At 40.1% G+C, this 27383-nt stretch overlaps 1 protein-coding gene across 11 annotated transcripts in view; it reads left to right on the forward strand.

Moving 5' to 3' along the window:
- The window catches only part of Unc80 (unc-80 subunit of NALCN channel complex), a 207538-nt gene extending 180261 nt beyond the window's left edge, over positions 1-27277 (forward strand). For 7 of the 11 annotated variants that reach the window (XM_029478005.2, XM_029478006.2, XM_029478018.2 and 4 more), the window contains 14 exons: positions 266-466; positions 2756-2879; positions 3834-3959; positions 5139-5262; positions 6011-6217; positions 8430-8614; positions 9188-9353; positions 10683-10862; positions 13843-13981; positions 16283-16339; positions 23253-23334; positions 24429-24540; positions 25100-25299; positions 26059-27277. In XM_029478005.2, the coding sequence (XP_029333865.1) occupies positions 266-466; positions 2756-2879; positions 3834-3959; positions 5139-5262; positions 6011-6217; positions 8430-8614; positions 9188-9353; positions 10683-10862; positions 13843-13981; positions 16283-16339; positions 23253-23334; positions 24429-24540; positions 25100-25299; positions 26059-26325 (2170 nt within the window). In that variant the 3' untranslated portion in view covers positions 26326-27277. The remainder of the gene's footprint in view (positions 1-265; positions 467-2755; positions 2880-3833; positions 3960-5138; positions 5263-6010; positions 6218-8429; positions 8615-9187; positions 9354-10682; positions 10863-13842; positions 13982-16282; positions 16340-23252; positions 23335-24428; positions 24541-25099; positions 25300-26058) is intronic. The other 4 variants (XM_029478013.2, XM_021162296.3, XM_029478037.2 and 1 more) reach the window with 3 other exon arrangements.
- Positions 27278-27383: the final 106 nt, after the last annotated feature.

A 27383-nucleotide genomic window follows, 5' to 3' on the forward strand; every position in this document is an offset into this window, starting at 1 on the left:
ACATTTGATCTGTCCATAATCTTTCTAAGTTGTCTTCATGTCTACTCTCTGAAATATCCCATGATTTTGCATAACTATGCATGTACACATATGATAATGTTGATATATGTGAGAAGAGGTGAGGGATTAGGATGTTGGGGAGAATTTTTTTAGTTAGGAAGTTGATACATTGATTAGCATGAGGTGATCAGCATGACACTGTGTAGAAATAGTCCCACTGTAGTGGCTTTTGTTTTTGTTTTCATTATTTCTCAAATTATTTTAGGCTGGCAGAAATTGCACACTCCCTCCTGAAGCTGGCACCATATGACACCCAGACAATGGAGAGCCGAGGCCTTCGGCGCTACATCATGGAGATGCTCCCCATTACTGATTGGTCAGCAGAGGCTGTGAGGCCAGCTCTTATCCTCATTCTAAAGAGACTGGATAGAATGTTCAACAAAATCCATAAGATGCCCACCTTGAGGTGAGAAGGCTTCCTGCTTAGTTATGACAGAGTACTGGGTTAGAAATTGGCCATTTTGAACACATTAGGCCAATCTGAGGTTAATTCAGTGAGTCCAATGTATTTAGGTGGTATTTGTTCATAGATAACTGGGAATATAAATTCCCCAATAACAATATTTGTTTTTGAGGAAATTCTATTTCTTTGGGGATGTATGTATTCATCTTAAAGAAGTGTCTTTCCATTTCTTAGAGAGCTCTTCATCTGACACAATGATGAAATCCAATTAGAACTCACAACCTTGATCCATTTTGAAGTAAGACAGAATATGTCTTCCAAATACCCAGCACAACAGAAAATGGAAACATTAATTTGATGCTAAAAATACTACATTTAATATTGTTATCAAATTTGGGTACATGGAAATTTAGAAAAATTCAGGTTTTTATAATTATCAGCCAAACTTTAAACATTAAAAGGTCTGAAAACAAACCCAAACATTCACCTTATTCAGTGGAGTTCTAAATGAACACAATTACAGCCTGGAGATTTCCTGGTGGCCTGCGAAATCCCCATCCACCTCCCAGTTGTGCTGATGCCTCTTCACTGGCCTATCTGGCAATGTGAACTAAGTTTGGAAACTATAGTCATAGAGAGAAGATGCTACAGCTCACAACCCCACTCAGTGGAAATCTCAATTCAGATAAATGAAAGAGCTTCAACCACTTTTAAAAACTAAACTCAAAATCAATGCAACTTTGCCACAGATGATGGTACTTAAGGTTCATGTTTTACAGACATTAGCCAGCACTCTAAACATTTATGCCACAATGAAGTTGCAGAAAACCAGAATTGAACAGTTATCAGGCTACCTCCTAAGAGCTGGTTCTTACATCATTTTGTACCATGGTGATGGATATCATGACACTATATCAAGGTCACTTGTTTCAGTGGCATGAAGATGCCTGGGTTTTGTTTTGTTTTGTTTAAGATTTACTTATTTATCTTATTTATATGAGTACACTGTAGCTGTCTTCAAACACAGCAGAAGAGGGCATCGAACCCCATTACAAATGGTTGTGAGCCACGATGTGGTTGTTGGGAATTGAACTCGGGACCTCTGGAAGAGCACTGAGTGCTCTTAACCACTGAGCCATCTCTGCAGCCTGAGAGGCCTGTTCTTAAGCACGATTTTTTAAAAATAGTCCCTTTAGAACATTTGCATCTACTGGTAAACAGCTGATCAAAGATTTATCAATGTCTTATGCACATGTGTCAAAATAAATTCTCTCTCTTAAGTACTTTGACATCTAAGGATGTTAAAGATCTCCATAAAAAGGCTCATCTGTCATATAGTAAACAAGTTATACATGGCATAGCTCCCCAAAAGAATTTTTTGATTAATGTATACTTTTGGTCAGCTATGGAAACTTTTTCTGGGAAGCACGATGTAACATACAGTTTGTTTTTAATTTCTTTGTGTGACCTAAGTTCAACACACTGCTGACCTGTGGATTACCTGGGTGCTTCTGGCATCCAGGATGTCAGTGCTTCCTCATTTGAGATACATCTCCACTCTTTCATTGTACAGGATACAGTTTCGTAGCAGGTGTAGGCTTAGAAATATTTTTCAAATCAGCAAAGCCCAGCCTGCTTAATTTGGAGTCCTAGAGACTGAGACAGGCACAGAATAGATTCATTTTTTTAAGACAGAAGAGTCCTGTGTTAATCTGGTTGAATTGTGTGCTCTACCAACTGTACTACCATAGAAAATAAACCGAGATCATTTCCCAGAAGTCAATGAGAAGTTTTTAGACTATTTTCCTCAAATGTCATCTTTTGACAGGACTTATGCCATACAAACCCCACGGATAGGGTGGTGTGAAAGTTGTAGGTACCAAGAACAGTCTGATAAGTAGATCTCGGAACTGCAGTTGGGAGCAGATTTATTCTATGAGGAGATTTCTCACATCTCCTGAGACGATAGTATAGAAACCCTCTCAAAAATGACATTGGGGACCTTAAAATATGACCCATTCATCATCTCTGCTTTTTTTCTTCAATAGATTTTGTCTCATTAGTCGGTGGGGCAGGACTGTGCCTCTGCTGCGTTTTCAGTACCTTCTTCCCCTCCCAGTGTGCTCTGTACTTTTGGAACAACATGGGTAAACGTCATCCCTTGGGAATGACTCTGCTGTCTCAGACACATGTCCTGTCTTAGTTGATGTCCGGATCACTGTCTCGTTCACTTGTCTCAGACTGTCTCCAGAAGGGAGCCAGGCTGCTAACGGCTCCTATATTGTATTCCAGGCGACAGGTTGAATGGGAGCCTGCCAGCAGTTTGATTGAAGGGGTTTGTTTGACACTTCAGAGGCAGCCAATCATATCCTTCCTGCCTCACCTTAGGTCACTGATCAATGTCTGTGTCAATCTGGTGAGTAGCCACGTGGCAATCTTCTGAAACTTTGCACAGTTTTAACTCTGCTATTGATTTCTCTAAACTGAAGATTTACAGGTCAACCACTTTGTGCCCCTTACCTACCTATGAACACTGACGGCTCAGGTGACACTCAAAACCCTGAGGTACATTTCAAGGTGGTACATGGGAGATACAGGGGCCCATCCCTGCCCAGGCGGGATGTTGGGGTGCTGCTTCCCATGCACTACTTTGACAATCACCTCAAAGTTGCGTTGAGAGTTGAGGGCTGCCAGTTGGAGAGTGGGGTGGTGGAGTCTGCACAATTGGCTAGGGGTTGAGACAGTTTGGGGAGGAGAAACACAAAAGAAGGCTTTTCTTTCTTTCTTTTTCTTCCTTTCTTTCTTTTTTTTTTTTTTAAGGGCCAAATAATACCATGAGTTGGCCAGACTAGGATTTATACAAAGAAAAATTATCTTTACTGTTTTTGTAATATCTAGAGTCTGGTCCTGACAAGGTTTTGTCCAATGTGTGAAAACCATGCTAGAGCATATCACTCAGTAGGATCAGCTGCTTAACTAGTTTGGCCACAAATGTGTCGTTGGAATGCCTAGTTTAGTGCACATAGAGCTGTGACCATCATCATTGATATCAGTATTTGCTTCACCAAGGATTGTGGACGGCATCGCCTTGAACCCACCAGTAAGTGTGCAGTCTCCCAATTATCCATCTCTCATTACCTACATAGTTAGCCATAAACAACATTCTACAAAACCTTGGTTGAATCCAGTATAAAGAGTGACCTGACTCCAGACATTACATGCCTCAAAGGGCACAGAGAAAGAAGAAACTGAGAATGACATGCCCGACCTTCAATTTGTTACTCTTATTATTAGAGAATGAGACTCCTTTATTACAGTTGCATGAAATTGCAATGGTCAAGGCTAGTCATGTGCTCTGTTTGTATTTCAGGTGATGGGAGTGGTAGGACCTTCCAGTGTTGCTGATGGATTACCCCTTCTTCATCTCAGCCCTTATCTCTCACCACCTCTGCCCTTCAGCACAGCTGTTGTCCGGCTTGTAGCATTGCAGATACAGGTGTGACTGCCTTACCTGTTTGTCACGCTCATTGAGTTGGCGGTGGAGGCACCACGTCATCGTGGTGCTCTCTCTCTTCTCTCTTTCTGCAAAGGCTGGGCAAAATCTGTGAAACCGAAGTGGGAACACCTCCAAACACTGATGGGTTTGGAGCTTCAGCCCTGAGCATGGCCCTAAGTTGTGCTTCTGTAATTCTTCTTGAGATCTCAAAAATAGCAGAGTCATCTAGTCCTGGCACAGCCACAGGAACCACTGTGGTGGTGGGAACTGTGTGCAAACTAATGGCGTATGGGTAATCAGCTCACAATTGTTAATCAAAAGAGGCAACAGTATTCAAAATCTGGTTTAAGATTATTTTCAGAAAGAATTACAGTATGAAATTCTTTCACACGTTACTACCAGACTTTGAATACCTTTATTTTCTTTAATGATTGTGGGTTGAATATTATTTTAAGCGAAGTGCAAGTGCACACACACACACCACTATCCCACTTTAACAACAAAGGTACAAATTCCCAACTCCCCTGACTGTTCCTCTGTGTCACCCAGTTCCAAAGCTCTAATCAATGGAAAAAATACACTGGCTATAAATGGGTAATTTATCATGATAACCATAGTTATCATTATAATTATAATGATCTGGAAATCATGGCTTCTTACCATCCAGAAAATGGGAGATGTTCAAAGAATGTAAAGAACGGTGGCTACTGCACAGAAGGGAAAAGATGACATTCTAACTTTTACCTTAATAACCTGTTTCCAAAAACCACTTATTTCTTCCTTTTATGCTTCCTGGCTTGAAGAAGGCCAAGGCAGGGGTCAAGGAATCTTTAAATAACCCCCAAGTGGAGAAAATGCTAAGTTGTCACTTTCTCCATTTTCCTTGGTAAACACATAGAGAAAAATTATTGGGGGAAATGAGGTGAGTCTAGTATCAAACTTCTTCACTTACTGTTTAAGCCATTACTGTCTTTTTTTGGAATGTAGCTCTGTTATTTGAAGCCAATGATAAATCATCAGTGTGGGGCCAACTCCTTATGGCACAAACACAACACGTGAACTCATAGTTTACAGGTACAGCCAGCGGGGAGGCACCTTTGCCAACACTGTAGAAACAAATGCACACAGTGGGCACAGTGGTCAATTAATCTTCTTTTTTTTTCTATTATTGCTGCACAGGCTTTAAAAGAAGATTTTCCTTTAAGCCATGTGATCTCCCCATTCACCAATCAAGAGCGAAGGGAGGGGATGCTTTTAAATCTGCTCATCCCATTTGTGCTCACAGTAGGATCTGGAAGCAAAGGTCTGATTAACTTAACTAAAGGAAACCTATTGCTGTTGTTGTATTTTCTAACTACCAGTGTGCTGTTTCTATTCTTCCTTTTCCCCAGGAAAGTCATCAGCTGAATTGGATCCGAATGGTTTTAACTGGGCGTTGATTTGGGAAATAGTTTTATTTGGTTTAGCTGACCCGAGACAAGAATTTCTCTTAGAAAAAAACAAACAAAACAAAAAACAAAACAAAACAAAAAACCATCCTATTTAAAATGATTTTAATATCATAGAGAGCAGAAGGACGTTGTTTCACTTATGTTACCGAAATGTTAATTAGTACAAGTACAGTGCACTGAGAATTGACGGGTACCTGAACTTTAAAACAGCCACTGTTGTTAGCAGAGATCCTGCAGCTGCCAGCTATCAATATGTTCTCTTTACTTTTCCTTCTTAAGGGAGCCTTTCTTTTAGGAAAAATGTATCTCAAATGTAAACAGTACACTCTAAGTATTTGCCAATAGAAAAAAGAATGAGCTGGTAAGCAGGGGATCTAGTTAGCAATTCAAGTGCTTGGATGCCAGCTATGGCAACCCTTAGGTGCCACTAATGCTGTGCTGTGTGTGGAAGAAAGCTTACAGTATGTGGTGGTGGGAAATGCCCACACTCCTAGGTGTTCTGGTTTCGAACTGGAAGAAGTTGCATTGGTCAGTAAATAACATGGAAGGTCTGCCTTGTGATTGTTACTTTTCCCCTTCCTCTTCCACAATGCACTTCAGATAGCCCGTGGCTGGAGCAGCCCGAGGTACAGCTACTGCTGCAGACTGTCATTAATGTGCTCCTGCCCCCTCGGATCATCAGCACATCCAGGAGCAAGAACTTCATGCTGGAGAGCTCCCCAGCACACTGCTCTACCCCCGGGGATGCAGGCAAAGACTTGCGCAAGGAAGGGCTGGCTGAATCCACCAGCCAGGCAGCATATTTAGGTAGGTCTTTTTCCTCTGCCTCCTCTTTTTCTCTCCCATGGATTCATCTTGGCTCAGAAGGTACGTAAAGAAGCCACTTGAGCAAGAAACACTCTTGCCTGGCTGGTTTACTTCAGTAAATATATGTCTAAAAGCCAAAGAGTACTTTTTGTTTGTTTGTTTGTTTGTTTGTTTGTTTTTTGAGACAGGGTTTCTCTGTGTAGCCCTGGCTGTCCTGGAACTCACTCTGTAGACCAGGCTGGCCTCGACTTTCTTTTTTAATTATGTTTTGTATTTTATTTTTCATCCCAAATGCAAACGACAGTTTCCCCTCCCTCTTCCCCTTCCAGTCCCTCTCTCACACCTCCCATTTTCCTCTCCCCCCATCCACTCCTCCTCTCTTTCTCTTCAGAAAAGGACCAGACTCAATGGATAACAACTGGCGATGTTGCAGGAAGACTAGAGATTAAGGATAGACAAAGCAACCCAGTAGGGAGAAAGGGTCCCAAAGGCAAGCAATAGAGTCAAAGACAGTGCTGGTTCCCACTGTTGGGAGTCCCACGTGAAGACCAAACTGCACTCTGTAATATATGTGCCAAGGGCATACGTCAGTCCCATGCATGCTCCTTGGTTGGAGGTTCAGTATCTGTGGGGCCCTGTGGAGTAGAATGGTTGATTCCATTGGTTTTCTTGTGGTGCCCTTGACCCCTCTGGCTCCTAAAATCTTTCCTCCCCCTCTTCAACAGGATTCCCTAAGCTTTGCCTAATGGACATGGGTATCTGCATCTGTTTCCATCAGTACTGGGTGAAGCCTCCCTGATGACCGTTGGGCTAGACATTACTCTATGAGTATAGCAGAATATGGTTAGGAATCATAACATTGACTTGTTTTGTTTTGCCAGTCATGTTTGGTTCTATCCTAGGTCTCTGGGCTATCCAGTCTCTGGCTTCTGGACATCCAGGTAGTGTCAGAGTAGGCTCCAACTCATGGCATGGATCTCAAGCTGGGCCAGTGCTTGGTAGTTGGCCATTACCACAATTTCTTTGCCACCTTTACCCCAGTAAATCTTGTAGGCAGGACAAATTATAGGTCAAAGGTTTTGTGGCTGGGTTTGTGTCCAATCCCTCCACTGGAAGTCTTGCCTGGTTACAGGAGATGGCTGGTTCAGAATCACTCTGAAATTTAGCGACTGCTATAAGGTAGTATATACTGTGGTTCACATTGGTCTGTCAACTATGTAAATAAAGCCCTCAGGAGTTGACAGTCAACATCCTGACAGGTAGAACATGATGACCTTGCCAGATGGTATTTCCTCAGCCAGCTTTCTTCTTCTTCCCTGACAAAGTCTTTACATTTCTGTCTTGATTTTGAATTATGTGAGGACAGTTCTCTCTTCCTACAAGCTTCCAATTCCTCTCCCCACTTCCGTCCCTACTTACCCATTACCCCATTCCTGCCTTTAGTGATTGCCTTTCTATGGAATAATAGAGAGCTACTCATTGCCCCTGAAAGAAGTAGACCAGGGGGAAAGACCACATTTGGACTGGCACCAAGCATAAGGAGCACTGACAATTGGAAACCTCAGAAGAGAACCATCTTGCCTGGCAGTTTCTCAGTTCACCACAGTGAATGTTAGTGGGAGAGTATGAGACAAGCACAGACTCCCTGATCAAACAGGTCCTTGGAGTTTGAAGTATGGGAAAGTGGGGTGTTTACATTGTAAGAAGAGATAATTTACTGTGGCCTGGAAGGAAGGAAGGAAGGAAGGAAGGAAGGAAGGAAGGAAGGAAGGAAGGAAGGAAGGAAGAGTATACATAGGGGTTGCCCAGAAGGGTGCTCAGTTGTCCTGAAGTCCGGCTTAAACAAAGGCATAAGAAGTCAAGCTCAAACAAAATTCAGGCTGGGAGAGAAACACACACGATGTTAGGGACCACAGAAGATGATGGGGGAGCGGAGCTTATTATGTGAGGCCAGGAAAACTTGAAGAAAAGTTTCTCATTCCATTCTACTTCCCACCTTTTTAATGAAGGTATTATTATTTTTCTTCCTTGGTCAGGCCAGTGTACCTTTTTTATTTCGGTTGTGTTTTAGCTGGGGTTGTAAACAATACCCTGGCTGACAATCCCATTAAGCTGCTGGGACAAAGCCTATGGGCCATAGAGCAGTGGCTGTGGGCAGGGTTCCTCTAAGGCCCAGCCCCTCAGGCTCCTCTTCTCTCTTCCTGCTATGAAGCTCTCAAGGTTATTCTCGTCTGCTTCGAGAGGCAGCTGGGCAGCCAGTGGTACTGGCTGAGCCTGCAGGTGAAGGAGATGGCTCTGCGAAAGGTGGGCGGCCTGGCCCTGTGGGACTTCCTCGACTTCATCGTGCGCACCCGGATACCCATCTTCGTTCTCTTGCGCCCTTTCATCCAATGCAAGGTGTGGAGCGCTGCTTGTGCAAGAACTTGCGGTTTTGCACTAAGGCAGGAGTGCGGGCTGGGTGGGTGTGTGGGTGGGTGCGTGGGTGGGTGCGTGGAATACACAGGACACATACGTGCTGCTGCGGTCAGTCAGCAGGGGCTGTTAATACCGTGTTTGGTGAGGAAACAGCCCCAAGCAAGTCTCCAGAGAGTATTTCACATCCAAAGCACCTTCTCACCTACTAAAGTCTGCCAAACGTATTTCCATCCCATTCATCACCCCGTCCCTTTCAAAAACGGAGAAAAACTGGCCCCATGGAATGTTCTGGAATGGCAGTAGCATTATTTGAAATCTACTCTTAAAGAAACATGGGGGAAATGGGAAAGTTAAAGCTTCCTTTTCCTTCCATTATTTATCCATCCTTTTACTCTTCTTATGCCCCAATTTCTTAGGGCAGAATCACTAAACAATCGCATTGTGTGGGCCATGCCCCTTCCTATGCATTACTTCCTGTTCTTCCTGTACCTATGAGGTCAGTAGGCATCATACATGGGTAAACAGGGTCCTGAATATGCAATACCTTCGTTTTAGCTATTGGCCCAACCAGCAGAAAATCATGAGGAGCTTTCTGCCCGGCAACACATCTCCGACCAGCTGGAGCGGCGCTTCATCCCCCGCCCTTTATGCAAGAGCTCTCTCATTGCCGAGTTCAATAGTGAACTGAAAATTCTGAAAGAGGCAGTCCACAGTGGATCAGGTAAGCATGCATGGTGTCCTTTGAACCTGACAGATGGGACTCATAACCTACAAAGAATCCTCTGCCTAACCCACTGCTCTTTGGGGGAACCATGTGTATCTGAACTATGTTAATATACCAGCAGATTTGATCATGCTGGTCTAGTCTAACAATAAAACAAATATCAAACGATATTTAGCTACATTCTTTTCCTGTTTGTTTTTAAATATTATTTTAGTGATTAAGTTTAAATATTTAATAAGAGGAAAATGCCTTTACATACTTTCATTCCCTTTTTGATAGAGGAATTCACTTTATCAGGCATCTGTTATAATTTCACAGGTGTTATTTCCTTTAATCCACACAAATGTCTGCAAATGTGTCATTCAAAGCCCAATTTAAAAGGGAGGAATCTGACATTCAGAGTGTTAAATAGCTTATATACAGAAAATGTGAAGCTGGTGGGTGACTTTGATTAGTGTTCTCCATTCTAAACCCTCTTAACATTCCACAAGTGAGAATGGGGAGGAGCTAAGTGGGGTTCACAAGGGGAAGGTATTTCAAACTATTTGAAAGCGCTTCCCCACCCCCCACCCCCCACCCCCACCTTGGGTCTGTATTGCTTACTCTGAAGTTCTTTCCTTGAGGAAATTAAATCACTGTTTACCATTAGAGGTCAGTCATCACCCATATGTAAAAGTATGAGGTTTTGTTTGTTTGTTTGTTTGTTTTTTGCTTTCTAAAGTGTTTACTGTTGTTTACAGTATGCTCAAAACAAAAACATTAAAATTGCAATATTGATGATATTCACACACTGCCATTCAGATATTCCACAGACTCTGGTGAGGTCGCTGGCCACAAAGCTGAGGAGTGCCTCATGCTGTTGTCTGCAGAAAAGAAGTCTGAGAATAACTTGGCTGTGTGCCCTGATTTTGATTTTAGGTTCATTGCAATGTTACCAGTGTCCTTATTATTCCAATATACGGATGTGGGCAATGCATGTGCCACAGTAAAACCAAGGTTTTGAAATCAGTAATTCAAGTCAAAATTGGCTGGTATCCTATTAGCAATTGGAAAATAAACACACAAAGGAAAGAAACTGCTGGAGCCTTTCCCTTTCCTTGATAAGGATTTCAGGCCTTCCTAAGGAAGCTAGTCACATAGAGTGACACCAGTAGCCAATACTGATTTTTGTTTGTTTGTTTGTTTCCTGCTTCCGTTTCTTGTGCAACTTTATTTTAATACTTCTTAGTGTGGGATACTCAGTTATAAAGAAAAAAAAAAGTCAAAGAGAACTTCAAAGCAAACATTTGTTTTTAACCTACACTTCTTTTGTTCTCTCTACCCAAGCCTACCAAGGAAAGACATCTATCAGCACTGTAGGCACATCCACTTCTGCCTACCGCCTGAGCCTGGCCACCATGTCTCGCTCCAACACAGGCACAGGCACTGTCTGGGAGCAGGACAGCGAACCATCCCAACAGGCTTCCCAAGACACCCTCAGTCGGACCGATGAGGAGGACGAGGAAAGTAGGTCACAGAGCAGAACCTAGGCAAGCAATATGTCCTGCCTGGCCATGCTAGCGAGGGTCTAGGAAAGATGTCTGCCTTCCAGCCACTTCTAGGACTGCCCCCATGGTCATTCATTTTTAAAGAGGCTTCAAATGAAGTTGATATCGTATGTATCTGACCTTTCCCTAGAAATTTCATTTAAACTCGCCTGGGCATCCAGGCTAGAGGAACGGCCAGCTCTCACAAGGTCCCATTTGTCAAAGAAAAGTGGTGAGCATATGTATGTGGTATTCAGAAAACACCAGCTATCTATAGCAGCCAGGATGAAAGTAAGAGGATGCCTGAAGGGAAACAACTTAAATTTGAGTTTAGAGGCTCTCCTGTAATGCATTTATCCAAGGAATTTCTAATGTGCGTGCTAAAGATTTACTGTTGCAAAGATAGCAGATCTATAAAGGCTGCACGTGGATGCTTAAGCAAGTAGGTTTAAAACCAAAAGACTGGTGAGTTCCCATTAAATGTCTCCATCATATATGGGGCTTCTTAAACTGCATTGGTTATCTTCCACTTGTGTATTTAGATGTTCTTATATAATGCTTATTGAACAGTTGTACCTTTAAAGTTGAGAACAATATCCAAGAGCTCCTCTATACCAAACAGAACCCACAAAAGGTCCCTCTCTATATTAAAGTAGGAGAAATGGAAGTTGAGCTTAGAATTTTATTTTATTTTTTCCTTTTTTTATTAGATATTTTCTTCATTTACATTTCAAATGCTATCCTCAAAGCCCCCTATTTCTTCCCCCCCGACCCTGTTCCCCAACCCACCCACTCTTGCTTCCTGGCCCTGGCATGCCCCTGCATATGATCTTCTCAATACCAAGGGTCTCTCCTCCCATTGATGGCCAACTAGAGCTTAGAATTTTAATTAACAAAGATGAATAAGAGTATTTTGATGCCCCCCCTTACAGTGATGTATATAAGATGGAAAAAGAAATGCATGCTTTGTCAAAATACTTCTTACTAATAATTGCAGATTTAGTTTGGGGGTAAGTTATGTAAGGTGGCAATCATATTATAAACATCTTATAAATAGATACCTGGTGACTGCTCATGAACATACAACCAGAGTTGTATAGTGTAAGAGACTAAAATGAGAACTTTACTTTTTAAATCTTTTCCTTTATTTTCATTTGAGACAAAAATATCATGAGACCCAAGCTGGCTTTCCATCCCCTATATTGCCGATAACCTTGAATATCTGATCCTTCTGTTTCCACCACTGAGTGCTGAGATTACAGCATGATCATGCATGAGTCAGCACACTGGGACCCTGCCATTCTAATTGAAAAGAGTCCATCTTGTCTTATTTAATAGTTGTTGGGATTGGTATTGGTGGTGCTGGGACTGAACTCAGGATTTCATCCTTACGAGACACTGGCAAATACTCTCCCACTGAATATATTGTAATAACAAAAATGAGCAGTTTAAACAGTAAGTTCTGGTTCCTATATGAAACTTAAAGCAAAGTTTGCTCTGCTTTATTGCATGAAGTAGTATCTACCAAAATCTTTTCAATGATGGGAAATGATGGCACCTATGATTCCTAAGACTAATGCTATGTTCAGGTAACTTTGTGAATAAGAAGTTGGCCTAGGCATTAGGAAGGAATTATGGAAGAAAAGTGGAGAAGATATAAACAGAGATATCCTTGGGTGGGACTCAATACTCATATATTTGGGGTGGGTTCAGAAGGCGTGTAGAGTTTTGCTAATACCTCTCTCAGATGTCAGTTATCTCATGCTTTACTGTTGTGATGTGGGTGAGCATTAGGTTATATGGAGAGTTTATAAAAGCAAGATTAAGAGTTTTTCTGAAACTGGTTTTCTAACCATAGATGCATGTATTCAGACCTGTCTGATGTAGGACAGTAAATCATGAGAAAGGTGTGCTTTGTCTTCTATGATATTAGAAAGAATTCTATGGAAAAGGTAGCATTTACGACCAGCACTTAAAAGGAGCAATAGAGGGAAACACCTGCTTAGTGAGCAAACAAATGATAAAGAGATGCTAAAAGACACAAGTTCAAATGACAATGAGGATCTAGGAAAAGCTTTTGTAGAAGTAGTTCAATGCATTCTATCATGTTTCCCATATATTTTTTAATTTCTTTGTAAACACACTACAAAAGGAGTATGTCAAGACTCAGCTCAAGTCATTATATAAAAACTTAAAATTTATAGCAATTTTTATATTTACAATTTTATTTGAAAAATATACTAGAAAAATAAAGTATTCTAAATAGTATTTGATGACAATATATGGTAACATACATTTGCAAAACCACAAAATGTGTTTATTGAAGTTTATGTGGTTTAGAAACAAACCATGCTAGGTCACTTAGCTTGAGGTCAGCTTGACATAAATACTGTACCAGAGCTAATTTTCATGGATTTGGGCATATTAATTTCTGCTTCTATGGGGAAATGGCCTCTTTAAATTTTAGCTTAAAATAAGGACTTACTTCAGGATGTTACAGTTTTCAAACATTTTTCCTAAAATATCTGAAATATTCCTTCCCACAACAGGCTAGATATCATTGAATGTCAAATAAATGTAATTGACTTATTCAAAAAATAAACTCCCAAATGAACTAATTTCTACAATAGTCGTTAAATGCATATGTACAGTCCAGCTTTTCTGAAATCTTTAATTTGAAGGTACACATTTGTTTGTTTTGATAAAAATAAGAAGTTTATGTATGTTTTGTGAAGGCTGTTCTGGTATGAAAGTGTAGGAAATGTGTAGCCATGAAGAGTTATTATTGTCTCCCCGCAGGTGTAAGTTTTTATATGTACAAAGATGGCTATGACTGTTTAGCCTTAGAGACAGCCCTGAGGTTGTACCCCATACAGGGAAGGACATGAAGTACAGATTTGGGCGGAGTTATCTGATAGGTGTCATGGTTTTATAACTCTTGATCTCTTCCCCACTTGCAGATGACTCTGTAAGCATGCCCAGTGTGGTAAGTGAACAGGAAGCTTGTCTCCTGAGCACCATTGGAAGGAGGCGGTTCTCCAGCCACGTCTCCAGCATGTCTGCACCTCAGGCTGAGGTGGGCATGTTACCCAGCCAAAGGTAAAGGGCTATGATTTTCTTATAATCTGCACTTGGGGGGCAAATGCACCCATATAATCCTATAAAGACATAAGGAGAAGGAAGCATGGGTTATGTCTCTAGAGAAACTGTACCACAAAGCATTTTCAAGTTGGTTTCTATGGGTAATCGTTGTATATTTCTAAGCCAGGCTTCGAAATAAGACCACACCTTCAGGTCCAAGTATTGGCTTTCACTGAGATATTCATAAATAGAAATATGATCCTTTTATTCTGGTCAGTATGTCAGGTTTATCATCAGGCAAGAATAGAGCAGTTTACTAGATTCTCTGGGCATTTAGCCTTAGCCTTCATGTTCAACTGCATGTTAGGAATGCTTCACCAAGCAGAAAGTGTGGACCATGAGCAGGTCTCTTAAATACAGCTCTCAGTTTCCCCAGCTATGAGCTGAGGGAGTCTAAAATGATATGAAAGGGAACTTTTGTACCAATAACTCTAAGATTCAATGGTGAAACCACTTAAAGCATTTTCTTTTAGTGTTATCTGCAATATAAGAATGTAATTTAAAAATAATCTATCCGGGGGCTCTTAGTCATTTAAACCTTTTATACATGGGGAAAACAATCAAAACTGCAATTTATACTTAAATAAACACTCATATTTGAATTTTACTTATTTTAGATAAAATGATAATAGAAAATATCAACATGAAAGTTCATCTTTTTTAACAACTAATATTTTCATTTCAGATAATTGGTAATGACTGATTTTGAGAGTTTTATTTTATGTTTTATAATGTTGGGGTTCATCACATAGCTTTGTGCATGCTAGGCTACTGAGCTGTATCCCCAACTGCTGTTGCTTATTTTAGTACCCATAGGCTCATGGTAGCACAATTCACACACAGAGTATAATATTTATAGGGACATATGATTGTGTTCAAATTAAGCTGATTTATATACAGGAGTAACTATGTAACACCCAAACCACTTAATAAATAGTTCACATTGATAATTTCCCTTTATGCAGAAATGAATTTATGAATAAGATATATAACCAAAGAGCCAAACAATGTGTCCAAAAAAGGTAACATTAAATAGTTAATGTTGGTAACATTAATTTATTCTTAGTTGATAATTCTCCACATGTTCATCTTGAGAATAAAACTAGAATAGGAATTTTAATCAGAGAGGTTTTGAGCTATTCAAAATAAGTCAAACTAATTCTTCTGTGTACATAATAAGAGATCAATTTATTTTCAGGGAGAAATTTTATCTAGTATAAATGTATACCACAAGTTAAAACAAACACAAACAAACAAACAAAAAAGCAAAGATACTAGAGCAAACCATTTTGTTATTGAATTATATTTTGGAAAACTGGAGAAGGGGGCACTATCTTTGTTCATTCCAAAATAGCGATCCTCTTCCAGGGGACACAGACGTGTTTTGCAGTCAGTTCTTTGAGAATAGTCCCCTTAGTTTTGTAGATGCTTAACTCTTTGCAACTTAATGTCTATATATTAAAGGCATTATGGTTGCTTAGATCAGTGCTAGGACTGAGAAGAAAGTAGACAAAATATAGCACAACTTGCATTCACAAATATCAGTCCAGCTGCATCCAGATGTATGGATAAACTATTATTTGCTCACCAAATGACAGGCTTCTGTTACAGGTACAATTCGGCCACTAGAGAATATAGAATAGAGAGGTAGATGCGAGTTCCTTGCAACTTGTTTAAGATACCTTCAGTTTACTGACATTTTCATTGCAAAATTAGCAGGGGAAGTTGGGCTCTTCCTTTGCTTTCCTTAATGGCGTTAGTTTCCAGACTTTTATTGTGGACATTACTGGTAAGTGGTTTCTGTGTGGTAATGTTAGGGAGTATAAGAAAATGTGGGGTCTGGTCATTGAAATACTTTGTCCATAAGATAAGATAAAAATAATAACCACCTAGCCAAATGGCTACCAATGAAATCATAGATGCATCTTCTACAGATCTACTCTGCTATGCATTTCTGAGCTCATGTGTCCATTTAGAGCTCATTTTAACTCTTGACCAATAAACAGACCACTCCTCTGAGAGTCGTACCCATCCGACGTCTTTCCTTCCCCCATTGCCTTGAGTCCTATGTCTTGACAAACCCAGCACAAGGTGAAATGGTTGACTGTCTCCTTTTCCTTCCTTGTTCTGTTAAACTTATTTTCAGTTCTTGGAAACAGAAAATTGCATGCCCCCTTTTCCTGTTTTTTTTTTCTCTTTTTATTTTTTATTTTTGCATTTTCTTTCCCTAAATGCTTCATCTCCCTACCCCTCCTGCAGTGAACCTAATGTCCTCGATGACTCCCAGGGCCTGGCCGCCGAGGGCAGCCTCTCTAGGTACAGTGTCAAAGCTACCTGTCTATTGGTGTCTGTGCTGGGAAACTAGCTGTTCCCTGTCACCTCTGTCTCTCTGTCTCCTCCGTCTTCTATTGCCCGTCTCGGTATATCTTTTCATTCCTCGCCCGTTGTTGTTCATGAACTCACGAGCCTGGAAGTCAAAGGTGTAGCAAACCCTCCTTCTTTACAGGTTCAGAGATCACAAATAGTCTAAAAACCTCAATTAAAACAACAGCAACAACAGAATTCTCTATGAGGCATGGCTAATGGACGTCTAAAATATTTGCTATACCAAGGGCTAAGGGTGTAGTTCCATGGTAAAGCATGTGTTTAACATGTACTAGACTCTGGGTCCAATACCCAACACTTCCTGCAAAGTTTATTATACCAAACATTAAATTGCTCCCACCTAATCATTCGTGTCCACACTGATGTTCATTGAGAATTGCCTTTGGGGGACCTTTTGAGAATAACTCCCTCTCAGGGAGCCCCTGTCCTCAACCAAGTCAGATTTTCTAGCTAATACCACAGATGGTAAGAAAGCAGTGATGTTGTGAGGATAGCAATGTCACTGTAGCTGGTGTGGTTGCTTCTCCTTGCTACATGCTACTTGACATGTTGCTACTGTAGCCTGTTCAAGCACACATAAAGAATATTGCTTCTAGCACAAAGAGGACTTGAAAACTTGCCACGAAAACTCAAATGCAAACTTTTCTGGATGAGTAGTGAGAGAAGTAACACAATGGAGACATTATTCCTAGACTATTTGCTTAAGCCTCCAGAAAGGGGTACTGCACCTTTAACACTCAGATAAACCACGTCAAACATTCCTAATCTTGTGCTGTTGATTGACACCTCTCAACTAATCCTCATTAGGGGCAATGCTTCTTGTCCATCACTAGAGTGTCTCTGTCCCATGTCAAGAGAAAGCAGTCCCAGGGCTGCATTCTAGAGTGAGTACAATATCCTTGTGTTTATTGCTTTATCACAAAGATGAGGAAATGTTGAGAGGCCGTTCCTGTGAAAGGTCTTTTGTTTTCTTTGCATCTTGTTTGGATTTCACATTTTCTTCTGCAACTGAAAATGGGAAATTTAGTCCATCATCAGGTCGATTTTTTTTTAACTGGATTCATAACTCATGACATTCATTTGTGTTTGCGAGCCCTTGATTGGACAGATTAGTCTCTTACTGGTAAATGTGCAAGTCCTGCACTGTCCAACCTTAATTAGCAGGAGTTGTAGGACAAAGCATATTGAGAAACAAGGTTCTGGAGAAGGTTTTCCTTAACCATTCGCAGTGTCTGCAGAGCTTTCAACGTCTAGGAGGGGCAGCGATGCTTTGAAAGATGTAATTGTTCAATGCTTAAAGTTGCATATGGAAACCTTAACTTTAGAAGGCAGGATCAGGGGCTCATTAAGGGTAGAAAGCATTAGTCAGGCTTTGATTTCAATAGCTTTGTGCTGAGAGCATTCTAATTAGTCCAGATTCTGCTTCTGCTAATGTAAGCCACTGTCCAGTGTGTTCAAGAGGAGACAGGGGCAGAGTTTGTTTTTATTAATTCTCCAAAGGACTTGGCCTCCTCTAGCGAGCTGAGGATTCAAACTGGAGCTATTGAGCTGATTCAGTCTACGCTGCATCCAGTGCACAGGGAGAAAGCTCTGTGCTAGGTTCGAGGGCGAGTTCAGAGCCAGAGTCAGAGAGCTCGCTCATCTTCGGAGGAATCAATCATGTCAGCATTTTGATGAGTATCTTAAACCAGCTGCTGTTGGTCTGTTGTTGTTGCTCTTGCTCTTCCCCTCTGGTCCTTGGTGTTAGTCACCAAGCGCAGCCATCGTCAGTAAGAAATGTGAACAAATTGCTGTGGGTTCTGAAACAATTTCATTAATGTGGCGGCGTCCCCCCAGCCAGGAGCACATCCATCTCTGCTATATGCTGCATGGCATTGTGTCAGCAAGCTCTCTTTGGAGCAGAGGAAATCTAGGCATTTACTAAAGAGGGGATTTTATGAAATGGCACGTTTTTAGATATTTTGTTGGTAGGCTTTCTTACTTTTCTGCACAAGAATTCGTTAGGCACATGATTAAAATCCAAAACTAGAGAGGCAGTAACCATGTGAATTACATTTAACGCACACTCTGGTATTTAGGATCTGATGTACACTCAACATTATCCTCAAGAATATCTAACCCAAGCTAACTGGGAGGCAAAGCAGAAGGAGTGTAGTAGCCCTGCCAAGCCCACCCCCTTATTTAGTGGTTTAACATGTTTAGGAGTTTGCTTCTGACAGGTCACTTGTCTTAGACAAAAGAGGCAAGTTGGACTGAGTAGTCAGGGTAAGGAAGAGACCAAGCTAACCAGATAAGTGGATGGGAACTCAAAAAAAAATTTTTTTACACACCAATTGGAAACTTCCACTAAATTGCACAAATGCATTCCCTTTAAAGACCCAGTTACCAAATTGCCTATCAGAAACATTGTTTTCTGTCTGGTTCCATTTCTTAAAATTTCCATTGGGAATTAATATCGAAGTGAAAATTCCACGGAAGATTTTTTTCTTCTCTGGAGAACCCTGCTCTACACAATATAAAAGCTCATTGTAGACGCTCCTCAAACACACACATGGGCATATTTTACCTCTGGAATAATAGAGATCTAGAGAAGTTGAAGTCCTTCAGGCTGGATGTTTATAGTTGAGAACTGGATTTTGTTTAGACATGTTAGGATAGTTTAAAAGTAGGAGTTGATGGTGAACTCTTGATTTAAAAAGAAATTGTCATGCCATTTTATTCTCACAAAAATTAAGAATGCAGTCCACGTTTGAGCAGAACTGTAGTCCAGATGAGATAACAACCTATGTAGTATAACCCACCTCATGCTCATACGTAGCTATAAAGGCATGAAACCTTCCCAGGTCCTATTCAAGTACAAGGAAGATTCCACCAACCTGCAATGTAGCTGAAAAGACAGGGCCAAGACATGCACTGCGACACACAGATGTGCTCTTTGCCATTGCTAAGTCGCTTCTCCCAAGATGTCTAAAATCCAGTTATTCCCTACAATCTGATCTGAGCTTCTGTAGCACTTAAAATATATTTTCTTGGGTGTTCTGAAGGTTATATAAACTTTAAACAACGATTGTTTTGCAAAGGGGAAGAGTAAGCTTAGGCCTTCTGCTTGCTTCCTTGCGGTCTGCCTGTTGCTCCTTTAGCATTACTTGATGAGAGTTCCCATCACAAGGCAGTCACTCAGTAGAGATGGCCGTGCCACATATCTTATGTCCCACTTCTAGAGTCCTAGAACCAAATTAAAGCTGAAGCCAAAAGTACAGAAAGAAGCAATAAAAGCACACCGATTTAATACCTTGGGAGTGTTATCATCTGTTGCTTCTGCTTAACTTTTTATTTAAGTGATATGCTGCAATACATGGTTTACTTTTTATAATTTAATTACCCTGATATTACTGAATGGCTCCTTGTTTACATATCTCTTATTTAAAGAAATACTCTCCGGCATATTAGGAAGCATACAAATACGTAAACACTTCTAGACAGACCATCATGCTGTAACTATAAAAAGAGGTAATCTTTGTCAGAATCATTTTCCTAATATTACCTAAATTTCCCTATGTTATAAATTATTTCTTTGTATTATAAATGACAACTAGTTTTTGAAGACTATTTAAATCATGACTCTACTGTGCCCTGTTTGAATTTTCTTTTCTAAAATCTGGATCTTACTATCATTTGCCAAAGTGATATTTTCAACAACTCAGAAACACAGGGAGAAGGAAAAGTGTGCCAGCATGGGCCTAGTCAAGGAGCCTTGGCTCTAGAGAGGCTGCAGCAGGTAGATGGCACATTCCAGATGCCAGCTGTGGTAACAGACGGAGACCATGCCCATCTATAACAAAAGACTGCTTACTTATGCATTGCAAGATGTTAGTTTACATCTGGAAAGTTTGGTCTTGGTTGTGCTGGAGGCAGCACTTCCATTTAATCCAAGCACTCCTGAGGCAGAGGGATCTTGGAGTTTGAGACTGGTCTACAAAGCTAATTCCATGACAGCCAGGGCTACACACACACACACACACACATACACACACACACACACACACACACTTGTTTCTAAATAAATTTAGAAATTTTTATTAGCTTTGATACTTATTGTTCTACCCTGTTTGGTTAGGACATAGAAATCAACTGCCATTCTTACAATTAAAGCTTTCAAGAATTCAGGATTCTGTATAGGATAAACCTTTTAGCATTTGATCTACTGCTCTGACAAACCTTGACCTCATTTCAACTTCTCAGTTATTTTTCATAACTATCATATATGAGATAGATATTTCAGTTGCCTACTGAAGTACTTGTAAAATGTTGAGAGTATCCAATAAAATGGAATAGCTCCCTGATGAGGAAACTAATTTTGATTATTCCAGTTCTGGCAGACTCTGGATGGGACTACCTCAAAAATTTAAAATAGAAAACAGAACATAATACAGAAAGGCTCTTAGCACAAAGAGTTTGGCTTTCTCCTGGTTCCAACAAATAGCTGAAATGTTATATTACATGAAGAACATAATCTAAATTGAAGGTAATTTTTATATATAGTTCCAGTTCAAAATAAACTCCAAGAAATGAAAATTTTCCTACATTACATTGATAGTTAGCTTTTTAGCTGTTTATTATTTATATGACTTAATTCATTGCTGTGGCAAATACAAATGTCAGCATCATATTTCTAAGGCAAGTATAACTTATTGCCTGAGATGTGTTCCAGAAACATGTTCTGTAATTTCATCTTTGCTGTATGCATTCCTATATTATTCCCATAGAACAGCTGATTTCTAGAGAAACTTGATAGACTTTTCAGCTATAAGCTTCTCTGTCCATAGAGAAATGTTGAGGCTCACGATCTTCCTCATGGAATAACCATCATGAAATTACTGTTATGTTTTAACATTTAACTTTCCAAGTAATATGGTTTTCTTTTTTTTCCTTTTCTTGCACCATTTTTTCCTCACAATCTCAGATTTCTAAATAAAGATGAGACAAGAGGACTGCCTCCTAGTCATTTTCTCTGTCCAACTATTTACAAAATGTATTACCTAGTTCCTGTTAGTATCCTAGAAGCAATAAACTCATTACGAACAGCAAATGTAAAACAAGAAAGCATGCTATTTATGCCACTCTCCATACACAAACCATTTCCCATCAACTAACTTCTTTTCTCTACCCTAATGGGAGGTAGTTGGTAAGTATCACCTCCCTTTATGGCCAAGGGAACTGAGGTAACATCTAGATGTCAATGAAGAATCCATTCCAATGGTAGCTTTGCTTGGTATTGGAAGAAATGTGTTTCTACTTGTGTGCATATATGTGCTTTCCAACTTAACAGATACATGTTAAAATGGATAATTAATAAGGAGATGTCATTTCAGACATGCTAGCAACATAGTCTGAATTGATTATCAGAATGTGCTGCACTGTTTCTTTAGCGTAGATGTCTTTCACACGTGCTACAAAGTCATAAAGATAATGTACATCAATCCTTTGAGCTTGATCTTTGGGGAAGCAAAGAAATTTTAAATACCTCCTTTTTTGGTATTCTTTGAAGAGTTTTGTGTTGCATACATCAGTCAGATGCTGTAATCATATCCCTATTTTATAGAAAGTTTAGCAGATCTGATTGAAAATCATTGCTCTTTCTTCTAGTGAAAACATGAGTTGGACTTTAAATAAATGGTAGCTTTGACTACACCAACATGAGAAGCATCTGAATGCCCATCTTGCTGCTCATTTCTTTTACTAAAAGTGCAATGAAGTATTTATATAGCACATGATAAAAATAGGAATGTGTAGATATAATCATTTTCTTTTTTTCTGGACAGTTGCTGACTGGGTTCCTCTGTGGAATGTTTTACCCTAGCAATATCTGTAGATGACTCTCCTTTTGCAAAGATGTTATTTAACCATAAATCAATTAATCACATTGACATCAACCACAGAATTCAATCATCTGGGCACAGTGTTATCTCTCTTTTCATTCTCTCTTCCATTGTAGATCTCTATAATACATGCATGGAGAATGAAAAAGGATCACGGCCCATCTCAGGATGTTCAGACTCACCCAACACTAAAGCAGCAGACCCTGCCAGAAGTCATTTTTGCTTATAAGAGACACACATACACAGTAAATTTGGGAGGAGCAGACTATTCCTTTTGTCAGCTGCACACTTTGCTGGAGCGCAGCTAATTGAGTTGTCCTGACAGTTCACTTTGCCAGCCTTTTAAGCCTACAATAACTTTCAAATGTATTTAAATTTTCTGCCCACGTGACTACTGATTTGCTGAGCTGTCACAGAGACTTCAGGCTGCAAACATGTGTTGAATGTGTCCCTTCACCCAAATGGATTCTGTGTCTGATGTGTTCAATATTTGTCCATCTTATTTTCATTTAAATTGGAAGTTTTGAAACAGGTGTTCCCATCCGTGTGACAGAATTGTTTGTGTGTATTTGTGCCAGTGTTTCCATTCCCCTTGGAAAAAAAAATTGAGATTAGAATATGACATGCTAAGCCTTTTGATGGCTCCCAAACCAGGGGTGTTATTGAACCAGTGTCCTGCTGAATGATAGACACAGCATCAGCCATTGAAAACAGAATCTCAATTTTGAGAGCTTGGGGCTACAAGGCCTTGTCTTCCTTTCCAAGCCTACAAAAAAAAAAAAAAAAAAAAAAAAAAAAAAAAAAAAAAAAAAAACCCTACCCCAGGGACTCTTTCCCAACCATCCTTCAAAGATAATGGTATCTTTGAAGTGACTGTTCCATATAAGTGGTTTTGGCTAACACTCATCAAAGAATGGTCCTCTGCACTGTCTCCATGGTAGACTAATGCTGTCGATGCTTGGCAGGGTGGCAAGTATACAGAGTGAACCCGGACAGCAGAACGTCCTCCTACAGCAGCCACTGGGGAGGAAGAGGGGCCTGAGGCAGGTAAGAAGACCCCGAAGTGCTTAGAGAGTCATCTTGGATGGTAGAAGAGCCACGTGCTTGCTAATGTTTATTAAGATTACAATTGGTCTTCTAGCCTGAAATAAGCAGTGTACAACAGCCTTAAACATGGTAAGTTCTTGGGCAAGCTGGGCACATGAGGATTCTATTTCCAATGCGAAGCTGTTGTTCTGAGAAGCTGACTTTTTGCTAAGGGACATGGGGCTTATAATGGGTCTTCTTGTTCTCCATTTGGCAAGCTTCTTTCACTGCCAAACTCACTGGCAGAGCTTGAGCTTGCTGTTACACAGTTCACCGGACATCTTCTTTTACAGAGAGACAAAGACAGGTCCTTCCTTACTCTGAGACCCGGATTTAATTTAATACTGAAACAGAAGATTTTTTTTTTCCAGCTGGGTGCTGTAGTGCATACCCACATTCCCACATTAGGAGGCTGAGGGACGGGGGTTGGGAGTTTAATGCCAGCCTTGGGTCACACGGAGTTAATAGCCAGCCTGAGAGTGGTAGTAGAGGACTGGTTTCCTTAGATGAGACTCCTCTGTTTCTCAGCAGCTTCTCCTTCCCCTTCTGCTCCCTTCTTCCTTCTCCCCCTCACACCTCTCTCTTCTCATCTCTTATTTCTCAATTTCCAGATAGGGTTTCACTATATAGTCCAAGCTGGTGTCACAGGCAATCCTCCTGCCTCACGTTCCCGAGTACTAGAATTCCAGGTGCACCCACCTTTCCTGGCTCACATATTATTTTGTAAATAAAAATCTGAGTGAAGTTCTGCCTGATGTATCTGTGGGTGCTTCTTGAGTCTAATGTTTTACTAGAGGCTTAGGTTTCTTAATGTATCACTCTGAGAGTCGAGATATGTTCAGCGATAGCTTCTGGTATGCAAAAATCAGGCATTGGGTGTTATTTATGGTTTCCTAGCCACTGAAATTCTCAAATTTGGCATTTCACATCCATTAATGTTCCAAGGCTACAGGAAGGAACATGTAGGACAGCTGAGTCAGAGTCACCTGACCCCACTGTGTCTCTTGTTCCCAGACAGTTGGACTTTCTTGCAGTTTTTATCTATTTTTCTTCAGCTAAGACGCCCTCTCCTGTCAAGGCAGAAGACTCAAACTGAACCCAGAAACCGCCATGGAGCTCGACTGTCCACCACTCGCAGGAGCATTCAACCTAAAACAAAACCATCTGGTGAGCGAGACCTCTTGGGTTCCCTCTGATCCTGCAGAAACTGAGCTGACGCAACAAGCTCCCCTTTAGAGAGGTCTTAGGATAAGTATCGTAGGAAACTTTACTGCTTTTTTTTTCTTCTCATCTTTCCCAACCTCTCCCCATTCTCAGTGAATCTAGGTAAATGGAAGAACCCAAGGTAAATTGTTAATATTCTGAACTTGAATATAAAACAAAAGGTTGTAGTTTTCCTACTCAACCCAGGAACTCGAAGACTCTGTCTTCATAAAGACAAAGGCACAGAGAATAACTCTTTCGGCTTTTTAGTTGTAGGACCATCGCTAGGAGGGTCATTATGATAAGTTAACCTTTGCTAATCGTATTTTAGGACACTCGTGTAGAAATGATTTTTCTCTCTTCACTCCTATTCTATATAAGAAGGTGAAATCAAAATACATAAAATGGTCCTACTGGATCTCACTTATTGCAAACCAGCAATGTCTTTATGATGAATCACTAGTTCATGCCATTATTAAGTAGTCAACTCTCTCCTACCTATTGGTTTGCCTCTTACTTACAGTTGATCAGAAGCGATCTGTGACATTCATTGAGGCTCAGCCAGAGCCAACAGCTGCCCCAACAGACATATTTCCTGCCACGGGCCAACCACAGAGCTGCAGCCCAGGCCGAGCTAGGAAGCCAGAAGGAACAGAGAAGCCAGTGCTCACATCCTCCCCCGCCATTATCATTGCAGATCTTCATAGCCTGTCTCCCAAGCAGGTGAGGGCACTGCAGAGACAGTCAAGACCTGTTCCCTGAATCCTTATTTGCAGGAAACATTTAGATATGCACATTTCTTCCAAATAATTAAGTTTGTTTCTGTAACATCTTATTGCCCAAACAGATACTATTTTTGCCATGGTGAAAAAGAAAATCTAAATAAAGTGTTTATTCAACAATGTATTGATAATTAAGTAAAAACCAAGAGAAGTCTTAGTGCAAAACATAAAAAGAAATTATTTATCAGCTGGAATAATCATTGATAACAGAAATTTGATATGTAGTTGAAGTGTTTTTCAATTACAGCAAATGAAGTTACTAGCATCAATGGAGTCTTTACATAGTTTTCTGTGTCCTAAAGATCAGACGGACTTAAAACTTTTCCCCCATTGTTTTAATATTATTTTCTTGTGCTTATATAAATAAATTTCCATAAGTATCATATTCTGATGTAATATTTTTAAAACCTAAATGGTAATATTAATATACACATTTGCATAGTCTTTTATAGTTAAAAAGAAGTGTAACACATCACTTGAATTGGTTCATTTTTATAGTCTAAAAGCATGTTTCCTCTCCCCCCCCAAAAAAAACCCAAACACTATGTCAAAGGGTAGAAAACCAATGCTTTGAAAGCCTATGACATAGCCTGAAATTCACCTTTGATTTCTTGTCCAGTTAGAGCCATACTGAAGTTTTTATGTTCTTTTCTGGTACCCATCCTACTTGTCCATGATATTATGATCCTTTTGATCACAGAGTGAGCCCCTTCTTGCTGAAGAAGGAGAAAAAAAGGAGGACGAAGAAATACAAGGTGCCACAGCTCACTGCCCCCTCTCCACTCAACTGTCAGACCCAGATGACTTCACTGGCCTTGAAACATCCAGCCTCCTACAGCATGGAGACACTGTCCTTCATATCAGTGAGGAGAATGGCATGGAGAATCCCCTACTGTCCAGCCAGTTCACTTTCACTCCTCCTGAGCTGGGAGAGACAGACTCAGCACTAGATGAGTCCCACGTTTAGTTCTGTATCGCAGGAGCTCTGCACTCTACAGAAGACTGCTGACGATAGAATGCTTCTGATGAAAATTATTAATTCTAAAACAGCACTTTATAGCCTGTGGGTGGCATTAAGTCTGAGTGCATTTTGCTGCCAAAACTCCTAATGTTTCAGAAACATCTTAAAAATCAATAGCTAAAAGTCTTTAGTTGTGTGAAGACTGTAACAGGGAAGAACAAAGGGAAGAGTCATCTCGCTGCACATTGTGTATAGCTTGCTTTGAGCAGTTAAGAATATACTACTACAGACAGTTAAGAATATTTAATATTACTGCCCTCATAATACTGATAAGTTCTAAAAGGGAATACAGTCTCTTAAGATACATTATACATCTCACAACAATGTTTATTTTTGTAGTTTCAAAATTTTACATTAGGTGGCTATATGTATAGAAATTTACATATAAACAACCAGCAAGAAAAATAATTAGAAACTAAACTATAAATCCTGCAGCCATTTTTGTTTGGGTCAATAATATAGCTGGTTATTTAAAAAAAAAGTACTATTTTTAGAGCCGTGGACTTTTCAAAATTTATTTTTTAACTGTCCTTTCATTACATCCTATAAATCAAAACTCTAATGCCACATATCATTCCATTTCATATCTACTGTATTAGACAGAGAATATCTAGAATCTCAGATATGATTCTGAACTAATAACATAGACAGCTATACAATTATGAAAAAGCTAAATGTAAATAGTGTTGCTTGAAAGAGATGGCATTCCTAATTCTACCCATGATGACATCACCGTTCTGATTAGGACCCACTGGGAAAGAGGATTGCTTTCCCTTGCTGTCCTTGTGCCTGCCCCTGAGGGCGTTCAAACATTAAAGTTAAGTTGTTAGAACTAGATCAGAAATTAACTTTTTCTTAGTTGTCAAATATTCTATGATCCTTAGGAGATCACAGTTAATGAAGGAAAGTCAGAGTAATCAATTTCTTTATAGACTCAGACTGCTTGTATATATTACAAATAGGGCTTTAACTTGAAGTGCAGTTACTTCAAAAAAATAAAAAAA

The sequence above is a fragment of the Mus caroli genome, unplaced genomic scaffold, assembly GCF_978045245.1.
Source record: "Mus caroli unplaced genomic scaffold, Mus_caroli_1 scaffold_1, whole genome shotgun sequence".
Classification (NCBI taxonomy): Eukaryota; Metazoa; Chordata; class Mammalia; order Rodentia; family Muridae; genus Mus; species Mus caroli.